The sequence below is a fragment of the Coloeus monedula genome, assembly GCF_965178545.1.
Source record: "Coloeus monedula genome assembly, chromosome: 22".
In the NCBI taxonomy this organism is placed as follows: domain Eukaryota; kingdom Metazoa; phylum Chordata; class Aves; order Passeriformes; family Corvidae; genus Coloeus; species Coloeus monedula.
This window is the reverse complement of record NC_138802.1, coordinates 3,872,376-3,889,934: the sequence shown is the minus strand read 5'-3', so window position 1 is coordinate 3,889,934 and position 17,559 is coordinate 3,872,376. Positions and strand designations below refer to the sequence as shown.

General features: G+C 65.1%; 2 protein-coding genes across 4 annotated transcripts; both read left to right on the top strand.

Moving 5' to 3' along the window:
- The first annotated feature begins 2,785 nt into the window (after window positions 1-2,785).
- On the top strand, window positions 2,786-12,834 carry PLEKHG5 (pleckstrin homology and RhoGEF domain containing G5). Its single transcript, XM_082295758.1, is given in 22 exon segments — window positions 2,786-2,998; window positions 4,158-4,234; window positions 6,255-6,384; window positions 6,568-6,670; window positions 6,751-6,811; window positions 6,921-7,012; window positions 7,089-7,225; window positions 7,302-7,450; window positions 9,036-9,221; window positions 9,396-9,566; window positions 9,640-9,735; window positions 9,817-9,867; window positions 9,979-10,128; window positions 10,206-10,316; window positions 10,384-10,533; window positions 10,608-10,745; window positions 10,946-11,065; window positions 11,168-11,300; window positions 11,371-11,535; window positions 11,538-11,721; window positions 11,796-12,590; window positions 12,698-12,834. Coding segments are annotated over 20 exon segments (3,045 nt in total). The 5' UTR covers window positions 2,786-2,998; window positions 4,158-4,234; window positions 6,255-6,341; the 3' UTR covers window positions 12,708-12,834.
- On the top strand, window positions 12,704-17,447 carry TNFRSF25 (TNF receptor superfamily member 25). Of its 3 annotated transcripts, none has more exons than XM_082295759.1 (7): window positions 12,704-12,932; window positions 15,446-15,641; window positions 15,744-15,875; window positions 15,951-16,103; window positions 16,194-16,278; window positions 16,372-16,433; window positions 16,518-17,447. In XM_082295759.1, exons 1-7 carry the CDS (start codon window positions 12,828-12,830, stop codon window positions 17,126-17,128), a joined length of 1,344 nt encoding a protein of 447 aa, XP_082151885.1. In that variant the 5' UTR covers window positions 12,704-12,827; the 3' UTR covers window positions 17,129-17,447. The 3 variants fall into 3 exon arrangements, with proteins under 3 accessions (XP_082151885.1, XP_082151887.1, XP_082151886.1); XM_082295761.1 differs by having other exon boundaries at window positions 12,823-13,867; XM_082295760.1 differs by having other exon boundaries at window positions 12,823-13,867; window positions 15,744-16,103.
- Window positions 17,448-17,559: the final 112 nt, after the last annotated feature.

Here is a 17,559-nt window from a genome sequence, read left to right as displayed (position 1 = left end):
GTCCCTGTCCCCCTGAATGACAAAGGTGGAGCCACTCAGCACTGCGCTGTCACAGCCTGCCCTGTATCTGCTGGGACTGCTGCCTCCTGCCCTGTGCTGTCCCAGCTGCATATCCTGTGCTGCAGGGTGAGCTCAGTGCCCTGAGCGCAGTCTGGGAGCAGCTTGGGCTGGCTTTGACATGTCCCTGGCTCTAACAGACTGCTGCGGATAGGGGCTGGAGCAGGATGGGAGTGGGGAGGAACTTGTCACCCAGGTGCTGTGTGTAGCACGGGGCTGCGTGGCTTTACCTGACCCCACCTGCTCTGCCCCACTGGGACACCAACTTTTTTTCTTCCCAGCCTTTTGTCAATTAGCAATTTGCTCCCAAGGGAAGCCAGGGTTGGTGGGAGTCGCACAGAGGTGAGCGCCTTGTCCTCAACTTGGGTCAAGTTGAGAACATTTTTGGTAAAACCGATTCCTTATGGGTAATACCACCATGCTGGGCTCTTACTGGATCTGTGACTGCAAAAATAACCTGGCTTCTAACAGCAGCTCCTGCAAAATGAGGCATGGCTCTGCCTCGGCCCAGACTGGGGAACAGTCCAGCCCTGGAGTCTGCAGCCCCCCAAGCCCAGTGCCTGTTCAAATCTCCTGGGCCAGGTCTCCTGTGAAGGAAGGAGGAATGCAGAGGAAGGAGGAATGTGGTGTACCACTTGGGGCCAGAGCTTTTTATCTGGTGGCTGCTGTGGGTGTGAGTAATCTGCAAAATTGCTTTTATTTGGTTTGGGAAGAGATTTCCTAGAACCCCAGGAACGAGCAGCTGTAAACAAACAAACTGGGATGAGAGGTGGGGAGGGGACAGAGCTGGAGAAGAGCTGCAAGGGGCTGGGCCGTGTTGCAGCCTTGTAAAGAGTTAAATTTAATCCAGGCCTAATTATCCCCATATGGCTGGATCTGGCAGCAAAGGAAGAAGTTGGCCAGCATTGTGGGTCTGAACAGTGGCTAAAGTAAATAAAGGGGCCATGGTGCAGCCAGGGGGAACATCCCAGGCAGGGTGAGACGGGAGTTCAAGTCATGAGGGAGAGGGTGGAAAAAGCTTCAGGAAAGGTGAGATAGGCAAAGGACATGGGAGAAATAGGCAACACTAAAAGCACCGTGGCCAAGCATCCCCCTTGGTGTTGTCACCAGCCCCACACATCCACCTCACCTGGCTGAGGGCGATGGATCCTGTGCTGGCTCCATCCCTTGGACCTGGGGGACAAGTGAGTAACCCCTGTGTGCCCAGCTGCAAGTGTCTGGTTTGGGGCGTTTCGGGGGGGATGCAAGGTGCCAATGCCTGCTGGGACCCAGAGGTGGGTGCTGCAGCCTTGGGAAAGGGGAATCTCACTGGCTTCTGGTGCTCCCTGAGGGGAAGAGGGACAACGGGATGGCTGGGAGCTTTGGAGCATAAACCTCGGTGAAGCATCCCACCAACAAGGTGGGGACACTGTTCTGTGATCAATGGGAAATCTGTGACAGCACTTCAAACAGTAAGGATGCACTAAATCAAGCAGGATTAATTTTGCAATATGTTGGCATCTGTTACCTTTGCAGCATCGATTTCTTTTGGAATTTCTGGCAAAGGTTGCCTAGAAGCAACATAACTCTGAGAAGCACCTGGTGCCTCTGGGAGGAGATGCTGTGAATGAGTTTAGGGGCTGGGATGGTCTGGGCCTGGGAGTTTTGCATGGAGCAGGATGAAGGTGCCATCTTTTGCTGTCTTTGGGGGGTTTAAGCCCTATCTGGTGCTTTCTTATTTGCTTGGATTTAGCAGGAGGAAAATCCCCCTGAAGATCCCTGGTTTTCCCTATGCAGGCTGGGGGCCCCGTGTGCCCACGGGTGCAGGGATACAACCGGAGCTCGGGGCGGTGCATTCCTGCCCCCTCAAAAGCCGGACGGACGACAGAGCCGCCAAACAGCCCCCTTCTTCATGCTGATTCTTTCCATCACAAGCGCGTCTTGTCTCCGTGGCCGAATGTCTTCCATAGACGGTGGAAAGTGAAATTTGTGCAATGTCTGTAGGAGGCTGAAGAAAGGCCCTTTGTGCGCCCCCCGCGCGGGCGCTGGGCAGCCTCCAGCAGCACCCTCGGCCGCCCCGCGGCTCCCGCCGGCGGCGTCAATGGACCGCTTGTCCAGAGACCGGGACCCACTCTTAAAGCCGGAGCTGGTCTCCCCCGGTTAGTCCCACCGGTGGCCCCGTCGGGGCGGGCACGGCTCCGGGGGGCCTCTCGGCCGCAACCCCAGGATGTTTCTGTACTGGAGGAAGCGGGGTGCCTACGAGCTGGAGGCTTTGCCGCCCGGCCTGGCGGGGCTGGAGTACGGGGCAGTGGAGCGCTTCTCCTGGAGCTCCAGCCTGGACGTCAGCGAGGAGCTCGGGGGTAGGTGGCTGGGGGGCTTTGGGCAACTGGCAGGCTATGGCTGAGCGCGGCCGCCCAAATGCTCCAGCCCTGGCAACGAGGGTGAGGGTTTGGGAGAAGCTCCTGGGTGCCGCCGGGACGCCGCGGGAATGCGGCAGGTGCAGCTGGGGAGCGATCAGCAAACCGCCCCGTGCCACCGGCGCCGCTCCCCCCGGCCCCGGCAGGCGTTTGAAGCAGCCGGCCGCCGCTGCCGTGAGCCCTGCCGCAAGGACGATCCGGTTTCAAAACTCGTTTGCCGTCACCGGGAGCGCCGGGTGTGATAGCACAGCCGGCAGCAGGAGAAGGAGGAGGTGACCGGGCGGGGACAGGAGCTGATGGGGACAGGGTCTCTCCTGCAGCCCCCGAAGTGTCTGGTGGGGACCCGGACGCTCTCCTGCCTCTGCCACAAAGCGGGGCCCCCTGCGAGGACCTTCCAGTCCGCGCGTCCCAGGCCCTGGTGCATGTGTGAACCGCGGGCAGGGTAGGATTTTGGGAACGGCCACGCGGCTCTGGCCGTGCCGGCGGCTGCGGCGTGGGGCTGATCCCTGGCACCGCCGGCCGCTGCGGCCAGCCTCTAGTTTTTGGTGAGTTTGGAAAACTTTCCCTTGGGTGCATGAAAGAATTTCTTATTTGTTTCCGTTATTATTCCCGATAGGTCAAGTGAAACGGCAGCGGCGGGGGGCGGGGGCCGGCTCAGCCCGGCGGGCGCTGCGGGGCGGCCGCGGGGACAGAGGCCTCATTGTGCTCCTGCCGCGGGGGCAGCGCCGGGTCCCGGCTCCCAGCCCGGCTCCTAGCTCTGCTCCTGGAGGGCGACGAGCTGAGCCCTGCCCGGCTGCTCCTGCACCGTCATCCAGCAGCGTCCATGGCGCCAGAGCAAGCCCCGGGATCGCCTCCCAGATGGGAGCTTGAGAAACCAACACCATTCCGAGTTGCTTCCCCCTCTCCAGGCAGAAGCAACAGTTTTTTCAGTGCTGCCTCAAAAGGCAGACTGTTTTGTCCCGCAGACTGTTTCTAACCCCGGCCTTGGCCGCGGTCTGGCTCGGGTCGGCGTGGATGCTGTTTTTGTTGGCAGGAAGGATGCGGGAGACGGAAGCGGTGCGGCGGGGAAGTCCCTGTGCCGCTGGGCTGGCATGATAGCCGTGCCACCTGGTAGAGCCGTGCCACTCTGGTAGAGCCATGCCACCTGGCTTCTCCACATCCCTGGCATCGGCTCCTTGCCCAGCAGGCAGCTTCCCAACGGTGCATCCCTGCCTGCAGCGGGGCAGTCCTGCCAGAGGGTGTCTGTACTGCTCGTTTGCCGCCGCGAGCAGCCCGGAGTCTGTTATTTTTAAACGATTAGGTTCGACACATAACAAAAGCCTTCAAAATAGGATTTGTCCCTAAGGCCGATTTAACTGTCAAAGCTTAAAGTGGCTCCTAAGCCCCGCTGGGGGCTGACAGCTGCAGATTTAGTGTTGCTGCTGCAGCCCCAGGCCGTGCCAGCCCCGGGGGAGCTGGGGTAGGTCCGTGTCCTCATCCTGTATCCCGGGGTGCTGAGCAGGAGGTGCCGGATTCTGTCACTGCGGAGCACACAGTGCGTTTCCCCGGCGGGGATGCATCACTGGCTCTTGGGCACGGGGCTTCATTCCCCTGGATGAGCTGTGGGGTGGGCGGGAGCGGGCTGAGCCCGAGTGCTTTGCTGAGCTCTGAAACCCGGGATTCGTGGTGTGGGGCACCCAGGCACTGACCCAGCTCTCTCCACAGCCGAGCCGTGCCCCGAAGAGGAGACAGTGCTGCACTGCCAGAACCCCGACTGCGCCGGAGAGAGGAGGGCGGCCAAGGTGGGTCCTGGGAGGTGGCGGCAGCCCCGGGCAGCTGCTGCCTGGGGTCTTGGGGGTGAGAAGGGGCAGTGGACGGCTCTGACCAACCTGCCGCTCCCTGAAGGGCCCCTGCCTTGGTCGGCAGCCCCTGGCCTGCTGTGCCGGGTGTGCATTCCCTGCTGCTGTCTGGGTCCTGCTGGCCCTTAACGGCACGGCAGCGGCTTACCCGTTTCCCCGAGCTGCCGTGATTTGGGCTAATCCACTACAGTCCGTCTGTTCTCCTGCTCGCTAACGTGAAGCCAGGGCGGATTTAGGGTCCCTCTCTCCCGCCGGGTATGCGGGCCCGGGCCGGACCCACGCCTTAGCTCTCAGCGAGTCCCCGCGGTTGCTGTGCGCGGCCACGGGCGGTGTCTCCGGCGCAGCAGGCAGGACGGCCCGGGCGTACCGGGGGTGTGCCGCAGTGCTCTGTTTGCACGCCGGGGTGGCAGGGCCGGTGCTGCTGGGGCACACGTGGCACTGGGCTGTAGCTGCCCAGGAGTGCAGCTGGGACTGCCGGGAGCGATTCAGGCCACCCCGCTGCTGTCACCAGACCCTTGATGGTGCCTGGCAAGTAGCGGGAGAGGGGGTCTGGTCAGGCTGGGCGCTCATCCTGCCGTGTCACGGCGCAGGATCGTGATCCCCCTTGCTTTGTGAGGCACCTGCTGAGGGGCGGGGGAGCTGCCCTGTGCGGGGAGTGGGGTGGGGCTCAGATCGGGAGCTGATTCCTGGGGTGGGCAGAGGGGTTTGGCCATCCCGCCTGGCCCCTCCTGTGGGGATGAGCCCGGAGATGAGCGCAGGGATGAGCTGCTGGCACAGGGTGGATGAGGGGCCCCGCATCCCTCTAGGGCGGCTGCCCAGAGTCCCAGGGGATCTCACTGAATGAGTACCAGCTGCGGGCACTGCCCGGAGCCCACGGCCATACTCCCACATGCAGGTGTCACGATGGCCACAATGGCAGCAACGCTGTGGGACACATGGTGGGAGAGGAGGAGGGCTGAGGGGTACAGGGTGTCCTGGGGCTGAGGCTGTCTCGAGGCCTGGGATAGGTCACTCGTGGATGGCGGGGGGTGCTGCAGAGGGGCCAACGACCCCTCGGAGAGCGCGCGGGTGGTGGGAGCACGTCAGCTCTGACCTCAGCAGCGCCGGGAGGAAGGAGGGCAGGAAGTGGGGGCGGCTGGAGCTGCACAGGCGCTTCCTCCCCGCAGCAGCGCGTGTATTACAGGCAAGCCCGAGCAGGGCTGGCTCCTGCCAGCAGCCCTTCGCACTCCTCCGCCTGCGGGGTGGCCATGGGGGTCCCACACGGGGACGGGGATGTGTCAGCGGTGCAGCAGGACTTGCTGGCAGTGGCTGGTGGCACCACAATCCCCAGGAGTGGGGCCAGTAGGAGCCCCAGTGAGATGGGCATTGGCCAGGGAACACAGGCTGTACACTGCGCTGGGGGGCCTGGCCGGGGGTTTAAAAATAACCTGCTGTGAATGCCTGGAGGGGCTGGGGCCGCTGCCGTGGCCGCACACAATCGGAGGAAACGCGCCGGCTTCGAGCATTGTTTGGCTGCAGACGCTCGCTTCCTCCGTCCTGCCGCGGGGACATGGCTCTCGTCAGCACAAAGGGGCTGTGGGGTGCCAGGGCGGCCTCCTGGGCCGCTGGTGAGGTGCTGGTGCCACGGTGCAGCTGTCCCTCAGCTCCTTGTCCAAGCCTCAGCATGTGCAGGTGTCCCAGGGTCTCTGCTCATTGCAGTGGAGCAGGGAGGGGCTCTGTGGTGCGGAAGCCCCTGTGTCATCCCCATGCTCCTACAGCACCCACTGCCACATGGCCACGTCCTGCTCATGCTGCTTTCCCTGTGCTCGCTCAGGCCCCAGCATTCCCTGTGAACAATGTGCCAGCTGCAGCTGGGGATGAGACAGGGGACCCTGCTGCTCGTGATGCTGGCCATCCCTGCTGTCAACATGCCACAGCTGGCAGCCGCGGGCAGGCCCTGCCTGATGGACTCGTGTCCCCGCAGGAATGCCACCACGCAAAGTGCCGGCAGCTGAGCCGCAGCGGCCCCCTCAGCCTGTGTGAGCTCTGTGACGGCAGCCTCCATGGCGCCATGCACTTCGATGACCACATCCGCTTCGACCTGTCCCCGCAAGGTGAGCCAGGCGCGGAGCTGTGGCACCGCTCCTCCCGCGGCTCTGCGGCAGTGCTGCGGCACAGGGATGGGAGTGATGGAGTGCGCTTGGGGCTGGTGCAGCTCAGGGATGGGAGTGGGATGCAGTGGGAGCCAGCTCGGGGCTGGGGGAGCTGCCACAGCCCAGCTCGATGCCCGTTTGCAGGCTCTATCCTGGCCCGCAACATGTCGACACGCTCTTGTCCCCCGCGCACCAGCCCTGCCTCTGATGTGGAGGAGGAGGAGGAGGGTCCGGCAGAGAGCAGAGGGTGAGCCCCCAGCCCTGCACAGCCCCTGTGCAGCCTCAGCCCACGGCATTCCCGTCACCCTTCCCTCCCTGTGCCCACAGGGAGCGCAGGAGCTCAGCGCTGAAGCTGCCCAAGAAGAAGGCTTGGCGCAGGCACACGGACGTAAGGCACAGGCTCCTCTCCCTGGGGCACTCGGCAGGGCAGCAGCATGGCCCTGGTGGGAGAGAGGGAGGGAGAGACCCCTGGGCAAGCAGCTGCCACCTCCCCCCAGGACCCCAGCAAGGAGTGCTTCACCTTGAAGTTCGACCTCAGCATCGACATCGAGGCAGAGATCGTACCAGCTGTGAAGAAGAAGTCGCTGGGGTGAGTCTACTGGAGACAGGCACAGGGACAGTGTGGGGACAGATGTAGAGACAAATGTGGGGCTCATGTCCTTCAGGGAAGTGCTGCTGCCAGTCTTTGAGAGGAAAGCGATCGAGCTGGGCAAGGTGGACATCTACCTGGACCAGTCCCACACGCCACTGTCCCTGCAGTTCGAGGCGTATCGCTTCGGGGGACACTACCTGCGGGTGAAAGGTGCTGCGGGGCCCCAGAGGGAGGCTTGGCTGCTCCAAAGCTCCCAGGGGACACTGACAACCTGATACTCCCGCAGCCAAGCCCGGGGATGAGCTGAAGGTGGAGCAGGCAGTGCGGGACGCCAGGTCAGCCAGCCTGCCCATCCTGCACCCTGCCAGCAGTGCTGCATTCCTCGGGCCAGTGCTGGAGCCACTGCCAGGACGCCGGGAGGGCACTGAGAGCGTGGTGAGTGCCAGTGCCAGCTCTGGGGAGGGAGGAATTGGGGATGGGATGACAGCATGTGTGATGTCCCCATAGCCATTCTTTCTGGTGAGGATGGGTCATGGGACAGCAGCATGGTGTCTTCTCCATGGTCTCGTGTGGTATGGTCTGAAGATCCCCCTAGAGTCTCCAAGAGCCCCTTTGTCTCCTGGCTGTGCCTTGCTGGCTGTGCTGTGCTATGCTGGCTACACCATGGTAGTGTAGCAGCTCAAGCAGTGGCACCAGCCCTTTGGCTGTGCCAGGTACAGGCTGGCACCAAAGCAAAGGCAAACAGGAACCCTGGGGGCCCCAGAAACGGCTGCCACTCGGTGCCACCCCGGCCCTGGGACTCGCCCTGGCCCCGGGACTCGCCCTGGCCGCTGGCCCTCCTCTCACTGTGGCGTCTGGCAGCTGCTGAGCACAGCTCTGTCCTGCCCCGTGGACCCTGGCCCCAGATAAGGCGTGGGACCGGGTTGGGTGTCGGTCCCGTGGGAGCAGGGTGCCAGGCCGCGGGGAGCAGCACTGCAGGGTCCGGCCAGGGGGACACAGTGCTTGGTCCTGTGCCAGCAGGCCTTGAGGGCAGCAAACTGGCTGCGTGGCCAGGGCTAGTGGCTGCCCGTGTCCAGCACTACGATGCCTGGCTGCGGGAGCGGCAAGGCTCTAGCAGGGCCAGGGGACAAGCAGGCAACCAGCCACCTTTGCGGGGGTCTCCGTCCCGACTGCCTTCCTGGGGGCAGGTGGGCCCTAAGTGGCACAGGAGCGATGGGGCTGGCGGCAGCCGGGGCGCCTGGAGATACGGCAGCGCAGTGAGTAATGGGGATGGTGCCCTCGGCAGCTCTTCCCGCCTGGGTCTGGGGACGTGGCAGGGTGTGGGGCCGTGCCGGCGGCGGTGGCAACAGCGAGCCACTTGCCCAGGGCTTGGTGGCAGGCACGGAGCCCCGGCCCTGTTGCCCTTTGTGCCACGGTGAGGAGATGGCAGCGGCCACATCCCGGCACGGCCCAGGGACACACAGGGAGCAGCCGGTACAGCGGTGTTCGGGGCGGCGGGAGCCGCTTGGCCGTGACCCAGCTCTCGCGACCAGCCGGGGGGCTTTGATCTCCGCCGGTGAATTGTTCAGCTCTGGTAGCTTATCTGCCGAGGAGGGAAATTAGGTTTTCGGCGCTGGCCCCACCTCCTTTTGTTTCGGAGGAGCCCGGCCACAGCCTGCCCGGCCCCGGCTCTGCGGTCCGAGCCGGGAGTGCGGCTGGACGGGCGGCTCGGCCGGGTGCTGCGACCCTCGGGATGCCCTGAGCCCCCGCGCTGCTGGGGCCGCTTGTCCATGGCCGGCCGGGCTTGGCCAGGCAGCACCCGGGGTCCTGCACCCCCGGGGCCCTGCACCCCCGGGATGCAGGTAGGCAGGTCAGTGCGGGCAGGGGAGCATGGCCGGGGGACCCCACTGCCCGGGGCTGCCATCTGTCTGTCTGTCTGTCCCACGGTGCTCGAGGTCAGCCATGCTGGCTGTCCCCATCCCAGTGCCGTGGCTGCAGTGCTGGGCACTGACCCCGGGGACACTGGCTGTCCCCGCTGCAGGCCCCGGGACGGCGAAGAAAGAACATAACAGAGTTCCTGGGGGACACCAGCATCCCCAGCCCTGAGGCAGCCCTGCACAGCAGCAGCTCTCTGCCCACCAATGGCACTGACACCTGGAAGAACCGCGCCGCCAGCCGCTTCAGCGGCTTCTTCGGCTCCGGCACTAGCACGGGCTCCTTCGGGCGGGTAGGTGGGCTGCAGGCATGGGGAGGGGGTGTGGGAACTGCCTGTGGTTATGCTGGGGAGCTGGGATGGGTCTCCCTGGGGCTCGAGACCCTAGTTCCACAGGCAGGGCGATGGGGTCCGTGGCAAATGCCCACTGGCCCCCACCCAGCCACTCTGTCCCCCACTTTTGGCCAGGAGACTGAGAAGCTGGAGCAGCTGGTGAACAGGCTGCATGCCTACAGCACCTTCGGGCTGCCCAAGCTGCCGCCCCAGCTCCGCTTTGATCGCGACTCCTGGGAGGAGGACGGGGATGAGGCTGGGCTGACAATGGAGGACAGCTGGCAGCAGATCATCCAGGGCACAGAGGTAGGGACAGGGCCTGGGGAGCCACAGGGGCTCTGCCCAGGCCCCGGCACAGCGCTGACACTCAGCCTGGCAGGCCCTGCCACGCCGGCAGTGCCACCAGCAGGAAGCCATCTGGGAGCTGCTGCACACCGAGGCCACCTACATCCGGAACCTCAAAGTCATCACTGATGTGAGTGTTGGCAGCTACTGCACCGTGCTGGGGCTGGGGGCTGTGGCTGCAGCTCACCGGCTCCCCACTCTCCCCCCACAGCTCTTCCTCTCCTGCCTGGTGAACCTGCAGGAGTCAGGGCTGCTCTGTGAGGTGAGTGGAGGGGGCTGCAGGAGATAGGGATGTTCGGGGATGGGTCCTCAGCCTTGCCATGCCGCAGGGTGGAGGTGCCATTCCCCAGCACTGCCCACCTCACCCGCACAGGTGGATGCTGAGCGGCTCTTCAGCAACATTGGGGAGATCATCCGGCTGCACTGCAAGCTGTGGCGCAGTGTCATGGCCCCAGTGCTGGCCAAGGCACGACAGACCAGGGCACTGCTTGACCCCACTGACTTCCTTGATGGCTTCAAGACGGTGAGTGGGGACACCATGCCATGGTGGGGAGCCATGCCATGCTGTGCACTGCATGGTGACCCCCTTGTGCCCCCCAGTTCGGGTCCCTCTTCAAGCCCTATGTGCGGTATTGCATGGAGGAAGAGGGCTGCATGGAGTACATGCGGGCGCTGCTGCGGGACAGCGAGCTCTTCCGCACCTATGTGACGGTAAGGGGAGGGCAGGGGCCGGTGCCGGGGCCGGGGCTGTGCCAGTCCTAATGCCTGCATGCCACAGTGGGCCGAGAAGCAGGAGCAGTGCAGCCGCCTGAAGCTGAGCGACATGCTGGTGAAGCCTCACCAGCGCCTCACCAAGTACCCGCTGCTTCTCAAGTCTATCCTGAAGAAGACGGATGACCCACGCGCCCGTGACGCCATCACCACCATGGTAAGGGATCAGGGGAGTGGGCAGCAGGGTCAGTGGCCCCTGGCCCGTCAAACCCACCACCAGTCCTGGCACAGATCAGCTCTGTGGAGCGCTTCATCAATGATGTCAACTCGCGGATGCGCCAGCGGCAGGAGCGGCAGCGCCTGGATGCCATCCTCAGCCGCATCGACGCCTATGAGGTGGTGGAGGGCAGCACAGACGAGGTGGACAAGGTAGGGTGGACATGGTGGAGCTGCTGTCTCATGCCATGCCATGCCATGCCACTCAATGCCACCCTCTGCCACACTGCTAAGTCACCCTGCTGTGCCACCCTATGTCACTTCATGCCAAGCTACCCCATGCTATGTCATGCCATACTACCTATGCCATGTAACCCCATGCACCCCATGCTGACACCGGGGGCTCCTGGCAGCTGCTTAAGGAGTTCCTGCGGCTGGACCTGACGGCCCCCATCCCCGGCACCTCCCCGGAGGACACCCGGCAGCTCCTCCTCGAGGGCAGCCTGCGGATGCGGGAAGGTAAAGACAGCAAGGTGAGGACTGCAGGGAACAGGGAGGTCTCGGCCCCGGCCCCTGCCCACCTGGCCTCATTCACTGCACTGACTGGTGCCCATGGCCCCACTCTCCCCCCCCAGATGGACGTCTACTGCTTCCTCTTCACCGACCTCTTCCTCATCACCAAGCCCTTCAAGAAGGCTGAGCGCACCAAGGTGATCCGGCAGCCCTTGCTGGTGGACAGAGTCATTTGCCGGGAGCTCAGGGACCCGGGTGAGCAGCATTGGGGGCAAAGGGGACTACAGGGGGGTCCCTGGACACTGCTGACAGCCCCTGCCCACAGGCTCCTTCCTCCTCATCTACCTGAACGAGCTGGGGAGCGCTGTGGCCGCCTACACCTTCCAGACCAGTGGGCAGTTGTGCCGCAGCTGGGTCGAGGCAGTGCGCAATGCCCAGGTGAGGGCACATGGGTGGGTGGAGGACCCGTGGGTGCCCCGTGCACACCCCATTCCTCACTGATGCCTTCCCCTTCCCAGAACCTGCTGCAGCGGCTGCGGCAGCGCCGGCGCATGGAGGAGGAGGAGGAGGAGGAAGAAGAGGAGGAGGAGGGGGAGGACGGTGAGAGTGGCACCTCAGCTGCCAGTTCACCTACCATCCTGCGCCACAGCAGCACCAGCCCAGACTCACAGCAGTGGTAGGAAGCAGGAGGGGGGGACCTCCACACCCTCAGCCTGGCACAGGCCCCTCCTCACCTTCTTGCCTCCACAGCCCCTCCGACGGCTCCACTGAGACACTCGCCATGGTGGCAGCAGACGGTGGCGACGAGCTCTCCTCCCCAGACTGGGACGCAGAACCCTTCAGCTCAACCTCAGACGGCTCCTCCATCAGCACCAGCACCTCCATCGGCACTGGCACCTCTGCCGAGACCCCCACCTCCGCAGAGACCCCCATCCAGGAGCTGCCTGCAGGCGCCTTGCCTGTTCCCCTGCCCCAAGGTGTGGCCTCCCCAGGCAGCGGCTGCCGCTCGTCCTCCATCGACAGCGCCTATGGCACGCTCTCACCTGCCTCCCTGCGGGACTTCGGCCAGCAGCCAGAGGGGACAGCCGAGGAGGGGCAGGAGCCCTCCCCGGCCCCTCCGGCTCCACGGCCTGCCTCGCCCCGGCTACGCCGCCGGACCCCCGTGCAGCTCCTGCCCTGCCCGGCCAGGGCGCTTAAGTCCAAGTCGGAGGCCAGCTTGCCCCAACTCCTCTCCCCCACTTCCCCAGGCCCCCTAAGCCAAAGCCGCAGCCTCTCCGACCTTTGTGCTGGTTCCCCCCGGACTAGCCAAGACCCTGCACCTCTGGCTGCCCCCGGCAGCAGTGGCAGCTCCACATCAGAGCTCTCAGAGCCAGAGGAGCCAGTGGAGAGCCCGGCATCCCTCCCAGGGGAGCTCAGGCGCGACCCCCCGGCTCCTGCCCGCCGGACCCTCTCGGACCCACAGTCAGCACAGCACCGCAAGCTGACACTGGCGCAGCTGTACCGGATCCGGACCACGCTGCTGCTCAACTCCACGCTGACGGCCTCGTAAGCACACACCGCCTGCTGCCGGGGGATGCCCCAGCCCTTCCAGGGGCTTCCCAGGGGCCGAGTCCCAGTGCTGAGGGCATCTCTCCCCACTCTGTGTCTTGCAGGGAGGTCTGAGAGCCGCTGGCGTGGAAAGGACAGATGCATGGATGTACCAAGGAGCTTCTCCTGCTTCTAACCGTAGCGTAATGCCGGGGCCGGGCAGAGCGGGCACTGGGATGCCACGCTGACGGGGACATGGATGGGGATGCAGACCAGTCCCCTTGGCGAGGATGTGTCCTGGGCATGGCGGTGCGGGGCTGGACATGGCACGTGGCTTGTGCTGAACCCTTGTCCACAGACGTGAGAGTTGTCGGGCAGGGGGCCCTGGAACTGTGGGGGGCTGCGGGAGGCTCTGGGTCAGCTCCTGCAGGTGAGGAAGGGATGATGATGTTGGCAGTGGTGAGTGGGGAAGGTGCTGAAAGGGACGCGGTGCCGGTGGCACGATGCGGTGGACAGTGCAGGGAGGAGGCTGGGGCTGGTGGCAGGAGAGGATGGTGCAGGGCTGAGGCAGGTTTGCCCTGAGGGGTGGCAGTGGATGGCAGCACCTGGGGCCGGAGTGTGGGAGCCACGGTGGGACATGGCGGTGGCCAGAGCCCCGGCTGCCCCCCCCATGCCAGGCTGCACTCCACGTCCCAGCTGAGCAATAAACCCAGCTGGTGCACGCTCATGCCCGCCTCGCCTCTCCTTTGGCTTCAGCGGCACCCAAGGCTGGGGAGCACCGGGGTGGGTGCTGCACGGCTGAGGGGGCCCCACCGGGACAGACAAAGAGGGGGCTGTGGCCAGTTCCAGCCTCCCGTCCTGGAGCTCGGGCTGGGGATGGATCCCTGGGGTGGGGGTCAGCACTGCTCCCCCCCCCACACCCTGCCTCCCCCCGCTACCGTGGGTCTGTGCCAACGGGCAAGGGAGGGCGGTGGCCGGGCCCGTGGCGAGGCAGTGCAAGTCCCTCCCGCGCCCAGCACTCCCGTCATGTGGTTTCTTACCCCCTGGACTCATTTCCAAAAAAGCATTTCCTCCTGCTGCGGTTGGGCGTAAAAGCCTGTCTGGGGAGGGCTGGCGCTCACTCACCACGTGTCGCGTGCTGCTGACGGCAGCCATGGGGTGCCGGGGCACCCTGCCCGGGCACTGAGCTGCCCCGACACCCCACTGCACCTGCTGCCCCGCTCCCCTCACCGCCCCGGCATGACCCAGCCCCATCGGCCACAAGGATGAAGTGTTGCTGCCCTGGGGTGGCTTGGGTGAGTGCGGTGGCGTGGGGGTCCCATGGAGCCCTGGCACCAATTGTGGGGTGTCCCATGGCTGTGGCCGTAGCGGGTCTGGAGGAGGGAGGGAGGAAGTTGGATTAACTCCAGTGCCAAGCGTGCCAAAACCGTTTACCCCGCTGGCTAACAGCTGGGGCTGGGCTCTGCTGCACCAAAACACTCACGGTGTGGCATGACCACGGGGGCCACAAGCCGTGAAATCTCGGCCGCAGACAGGATGCGGCCATGGGGAGCGTGGGGGGTCACAGGAAGGTACAGGAAGGGCAGAGCCACGGGGACTGGCTATGCCGACGGCCTGCGGGGCTGGGCACACGGGTGGCGGCCCCGGCGCACGGGCGTCGGGAGCGGCGGCTGCGTTACGGGCGGGAGAGGCGCTTGCAGGGCACAAGCGGCGGTGGCTGTCCTCACCGCGCAGCCAGCCCTGGGACTGCCCCGTGCCCACGGCTCCCCTGTCCATCGGGCATCTTCTCCCCGCGCTGGGCAGGAGCAGCTGCCCGTCTGCAGGCGGGGTGCGCGGGCAGGGCCCCGCTGCGGGACGGTCGTGCCTCAGCGGTGACTCAGATGTGCCGCTGGCAGCCGGGGCTGAGGCAGCCGCCCGGATCTGCCGGCAGCGCTCTGCATGCGGGGCGGCCCAGAGCGGTTTCCAGTCTGCCGGTGGCGGCGGGTTTAGTAGAAAATGATTCAACTGCCGTAATCGGGGCCATCACGGCTGGGAAATCCAGCCCCTAGCGAGGAATCCCCTGGCTCCCTGCCCACGCTGTCAGCGCCACGGTCCTCTCAGCCCCCGGCCCGGCCTGTAGAAGGGGTGTCAGCGTGGGCACTGCTCGCCGCACCCACCGGGGCTTCCAGGGGAGCGGGGCTGCCCTGCGGACAGCACCTGGCACCCTGCGGGGGAGCAGTGACCTACTTTGGGACGCGCGTAACGAGGCGCGATAGCATCGGGGAGAGCGTGAGCCAGGCACGGCTTCCTTTCGGGGAGGAAATCACCTCCTCTCTGAGGGAGATAAACCCCAGGAAAGTCAAAGCTGACAGCCTTAACCCCTACGCGCCCGCCTGCCGACACCTCCCTGTGCTGGCGATCTCTGGCACCACCAGCAGTCCGTGTGCCTGACTCACTCGGCGCCGTCCTTGGGGATATGGCAGGGGTCCTGTTGGCACAGGCGATCGAGCATCCCAGGGCCGCTCCCCAGCCAGCCTGGAAGCACAATTTGCAGAGCACACGGGGGCACCTGACAGCCCCCTGGGCACAGGCTGTGGCACAGTGGCCCCCGCAGTGCCAGGAGGAAGTTGCTTGCCCGTGTACTGCGGGGAAAGCAGAGCACAGGGACTGCCGCGGGGCATTCCCGGGCCTGGGGCAGCACACCCACGCAGCTGTGGGGCAGAGGGACACGGCTTCAGCCGTTCTGCCCCGTGCAGGCACCGGTGTCCACACAGTTCCAGGTACGACTCTGTCTCCGGTAGCCCAGCAGGAGCTGGTGTGAGGGCCGTCCCCACGGGTGCACGGCTCCTGGAGCACCTCGGCTGCCTGCAGCCCTGCTCTCTCCCTGCTTGCAGGTGATCTTGGCAGCGCTGTGGCTGGTGGCCAGCGAATCGCAGCCCCCAGGGTGGCGGGACCACGCCGTGCCGCGAAGGCAGCGGGTCCTGGTGCAGCCACTCCTTCGCCTGCGGAGACGTGCCACCAGGTCCCCCTGCCCCGCCGGCATGAACTGGATAGAGACTGCTCACCAGTGCTGCCCCCAGTGTCCCGCAGGTGAGCGCTGCCCGGTCCGTGCGGCAGGGCACAGCACACCATGGCACAGCAGGTGCATTGCTCCAGGTGGCCGTGCTCCCTGTCACCCCACTGTCCCTGCAGGGACATTCCTGTCCGAGCCCTGCACAAGCCCTGAGAATGGCAGCGTGTGCCTCGCCTGTCCCGCCGGCACCTTCCGCACCCAGCCCAACACCCTCAGCGAGTGCCAGGCTTGCTACGAGTGTGACCGACAAGGTGAGCTGGCACCACACCACGCTGTGCTGTGCCATGCAGCGTGGTGCCATGCTGCTCACCGCCTGCTTTCTGCAGCTTTCCAGAGTGTGCTGAGCAACTGCTCGGCCACCAGCAACGTCGCCTGTGGCTGTGAGCCCGGCTACTTCCGTGTCTGCCTTGACAAGCCCTGCAGCGAGTTCTCTTGCCGGAAATGCCAGCCCTGCACCGGACGCCTCATCCAGCGACCCTGTGAGTGCTGCCAGCTGCCCCACGGCTCAACCTGCCAAGCTGTGCCACCTCTGGCTGTGCCACCCTGCCTCATGCCCACCCTCTTCCCAGGCTCGGACGTGCAGGACGCACTTTGCGACAGCAGCTGCAAGCCCGACTTCTACAGAGAGGGTGACGAGTGCCGGCCATGCCACACGTAAGCATTGACCCTCCCTGTGTCCCAGCCAGGAACACATGTGGGCCCATGGCATGGCACAGCATGGCACCCACGGGTCTTATCTCCTTGCAGGAGTACCCTGGACACATGTGGGAAAGAGTGCCAGCAGGTGTGCGGCAGCAACAACGACCAAGGTATGGGGACAAGGGGGTCAGGGGCGGTGGTGTGCAGTCACCCTGCCGGCCAGATGCTGGGAATGCTCCTACTCCTCCTTGCAGGCTCAGGTCTGGAGTACATCCTGCTGGGACTCACCGGGCCCCTCTTCCTGGGTGCCCTTGCCATTTACCACAAGAGGAAGAGGCTCTGGCATGATGCCCTGGCAGGTGGTCCCCTCCCCACGGCACAGGCCACCACCTCCATGGCTGGGGCTGCAGCCACACCATGGTGCCAGTTCAATGCCCGGAGGTGGGACAACCTGTGCTGGATCCAGCCGTGCTCCCCACAGGCGACAGAGCGTGCCACTGGCGCAGCAAGGCAGAGCCTCAAACACCAGGCCCTGCCGTGTGAGCCCCCCAGTGACGAAGGGGAGCCCTCAGCACCCCCGGAGCCCCGCAGTGCCCTGCTGCAGGGCAGCCAGCTCTATGCCGTCATCGACGTGGTGCCAGTACGGCGTTGGAAGGAGTTCATGCGGATGCTGGAGCTGCGGGAGGCAGAGATTGAGCTGGTGGAGCTGGAGGTGGCCCACATCCGTGACCAGCAGTACGAGATGCTGAAGCGCTGGTGCCAGCAGACCAGTGCCACACTGGACCACGTCTTTGCCGCCCTGGAGCGCATGGAGCTGGCCGGCTGCGCCGAGGCACTGCGCCAGAGCCTGTCTGCGGGACCCTGATCCCCAGCGTCAGCACCCTGGCACAGGGAGGTCCTGACACCTCCACATCTCACTGGGCACCTCATCCCAGCCATACCCTAAGTATTGTTACTTATGCCGTGTAGACATTTTATGTCAGTTTTATGTCCCCTTCCCACCTGCCTTTTCCCTCTATTTATGCCCCCCTGCTCCCAGGGCCGGGGAGGACCCCATGCCCCAGCACGTCGGCTGCCCAGCCACTCGCGGGACGAGCGGGCACCGAGCCCACCGCGAACCCATGGGATAGTTCTCAAGGCTGCCCACTGCCGGGCGCTCCTTCCCCCGCCCCAATAAAGTGGTGTGCTCTCCATCCGCCAGCCCTGGCCCTTCTTCACAAGGCTGCGCCGGCCGGGCACCAGGGCACTGCTGGCCTCAGGGCCACCACTGGTGATGTGGCCACCACAGGTGACAGG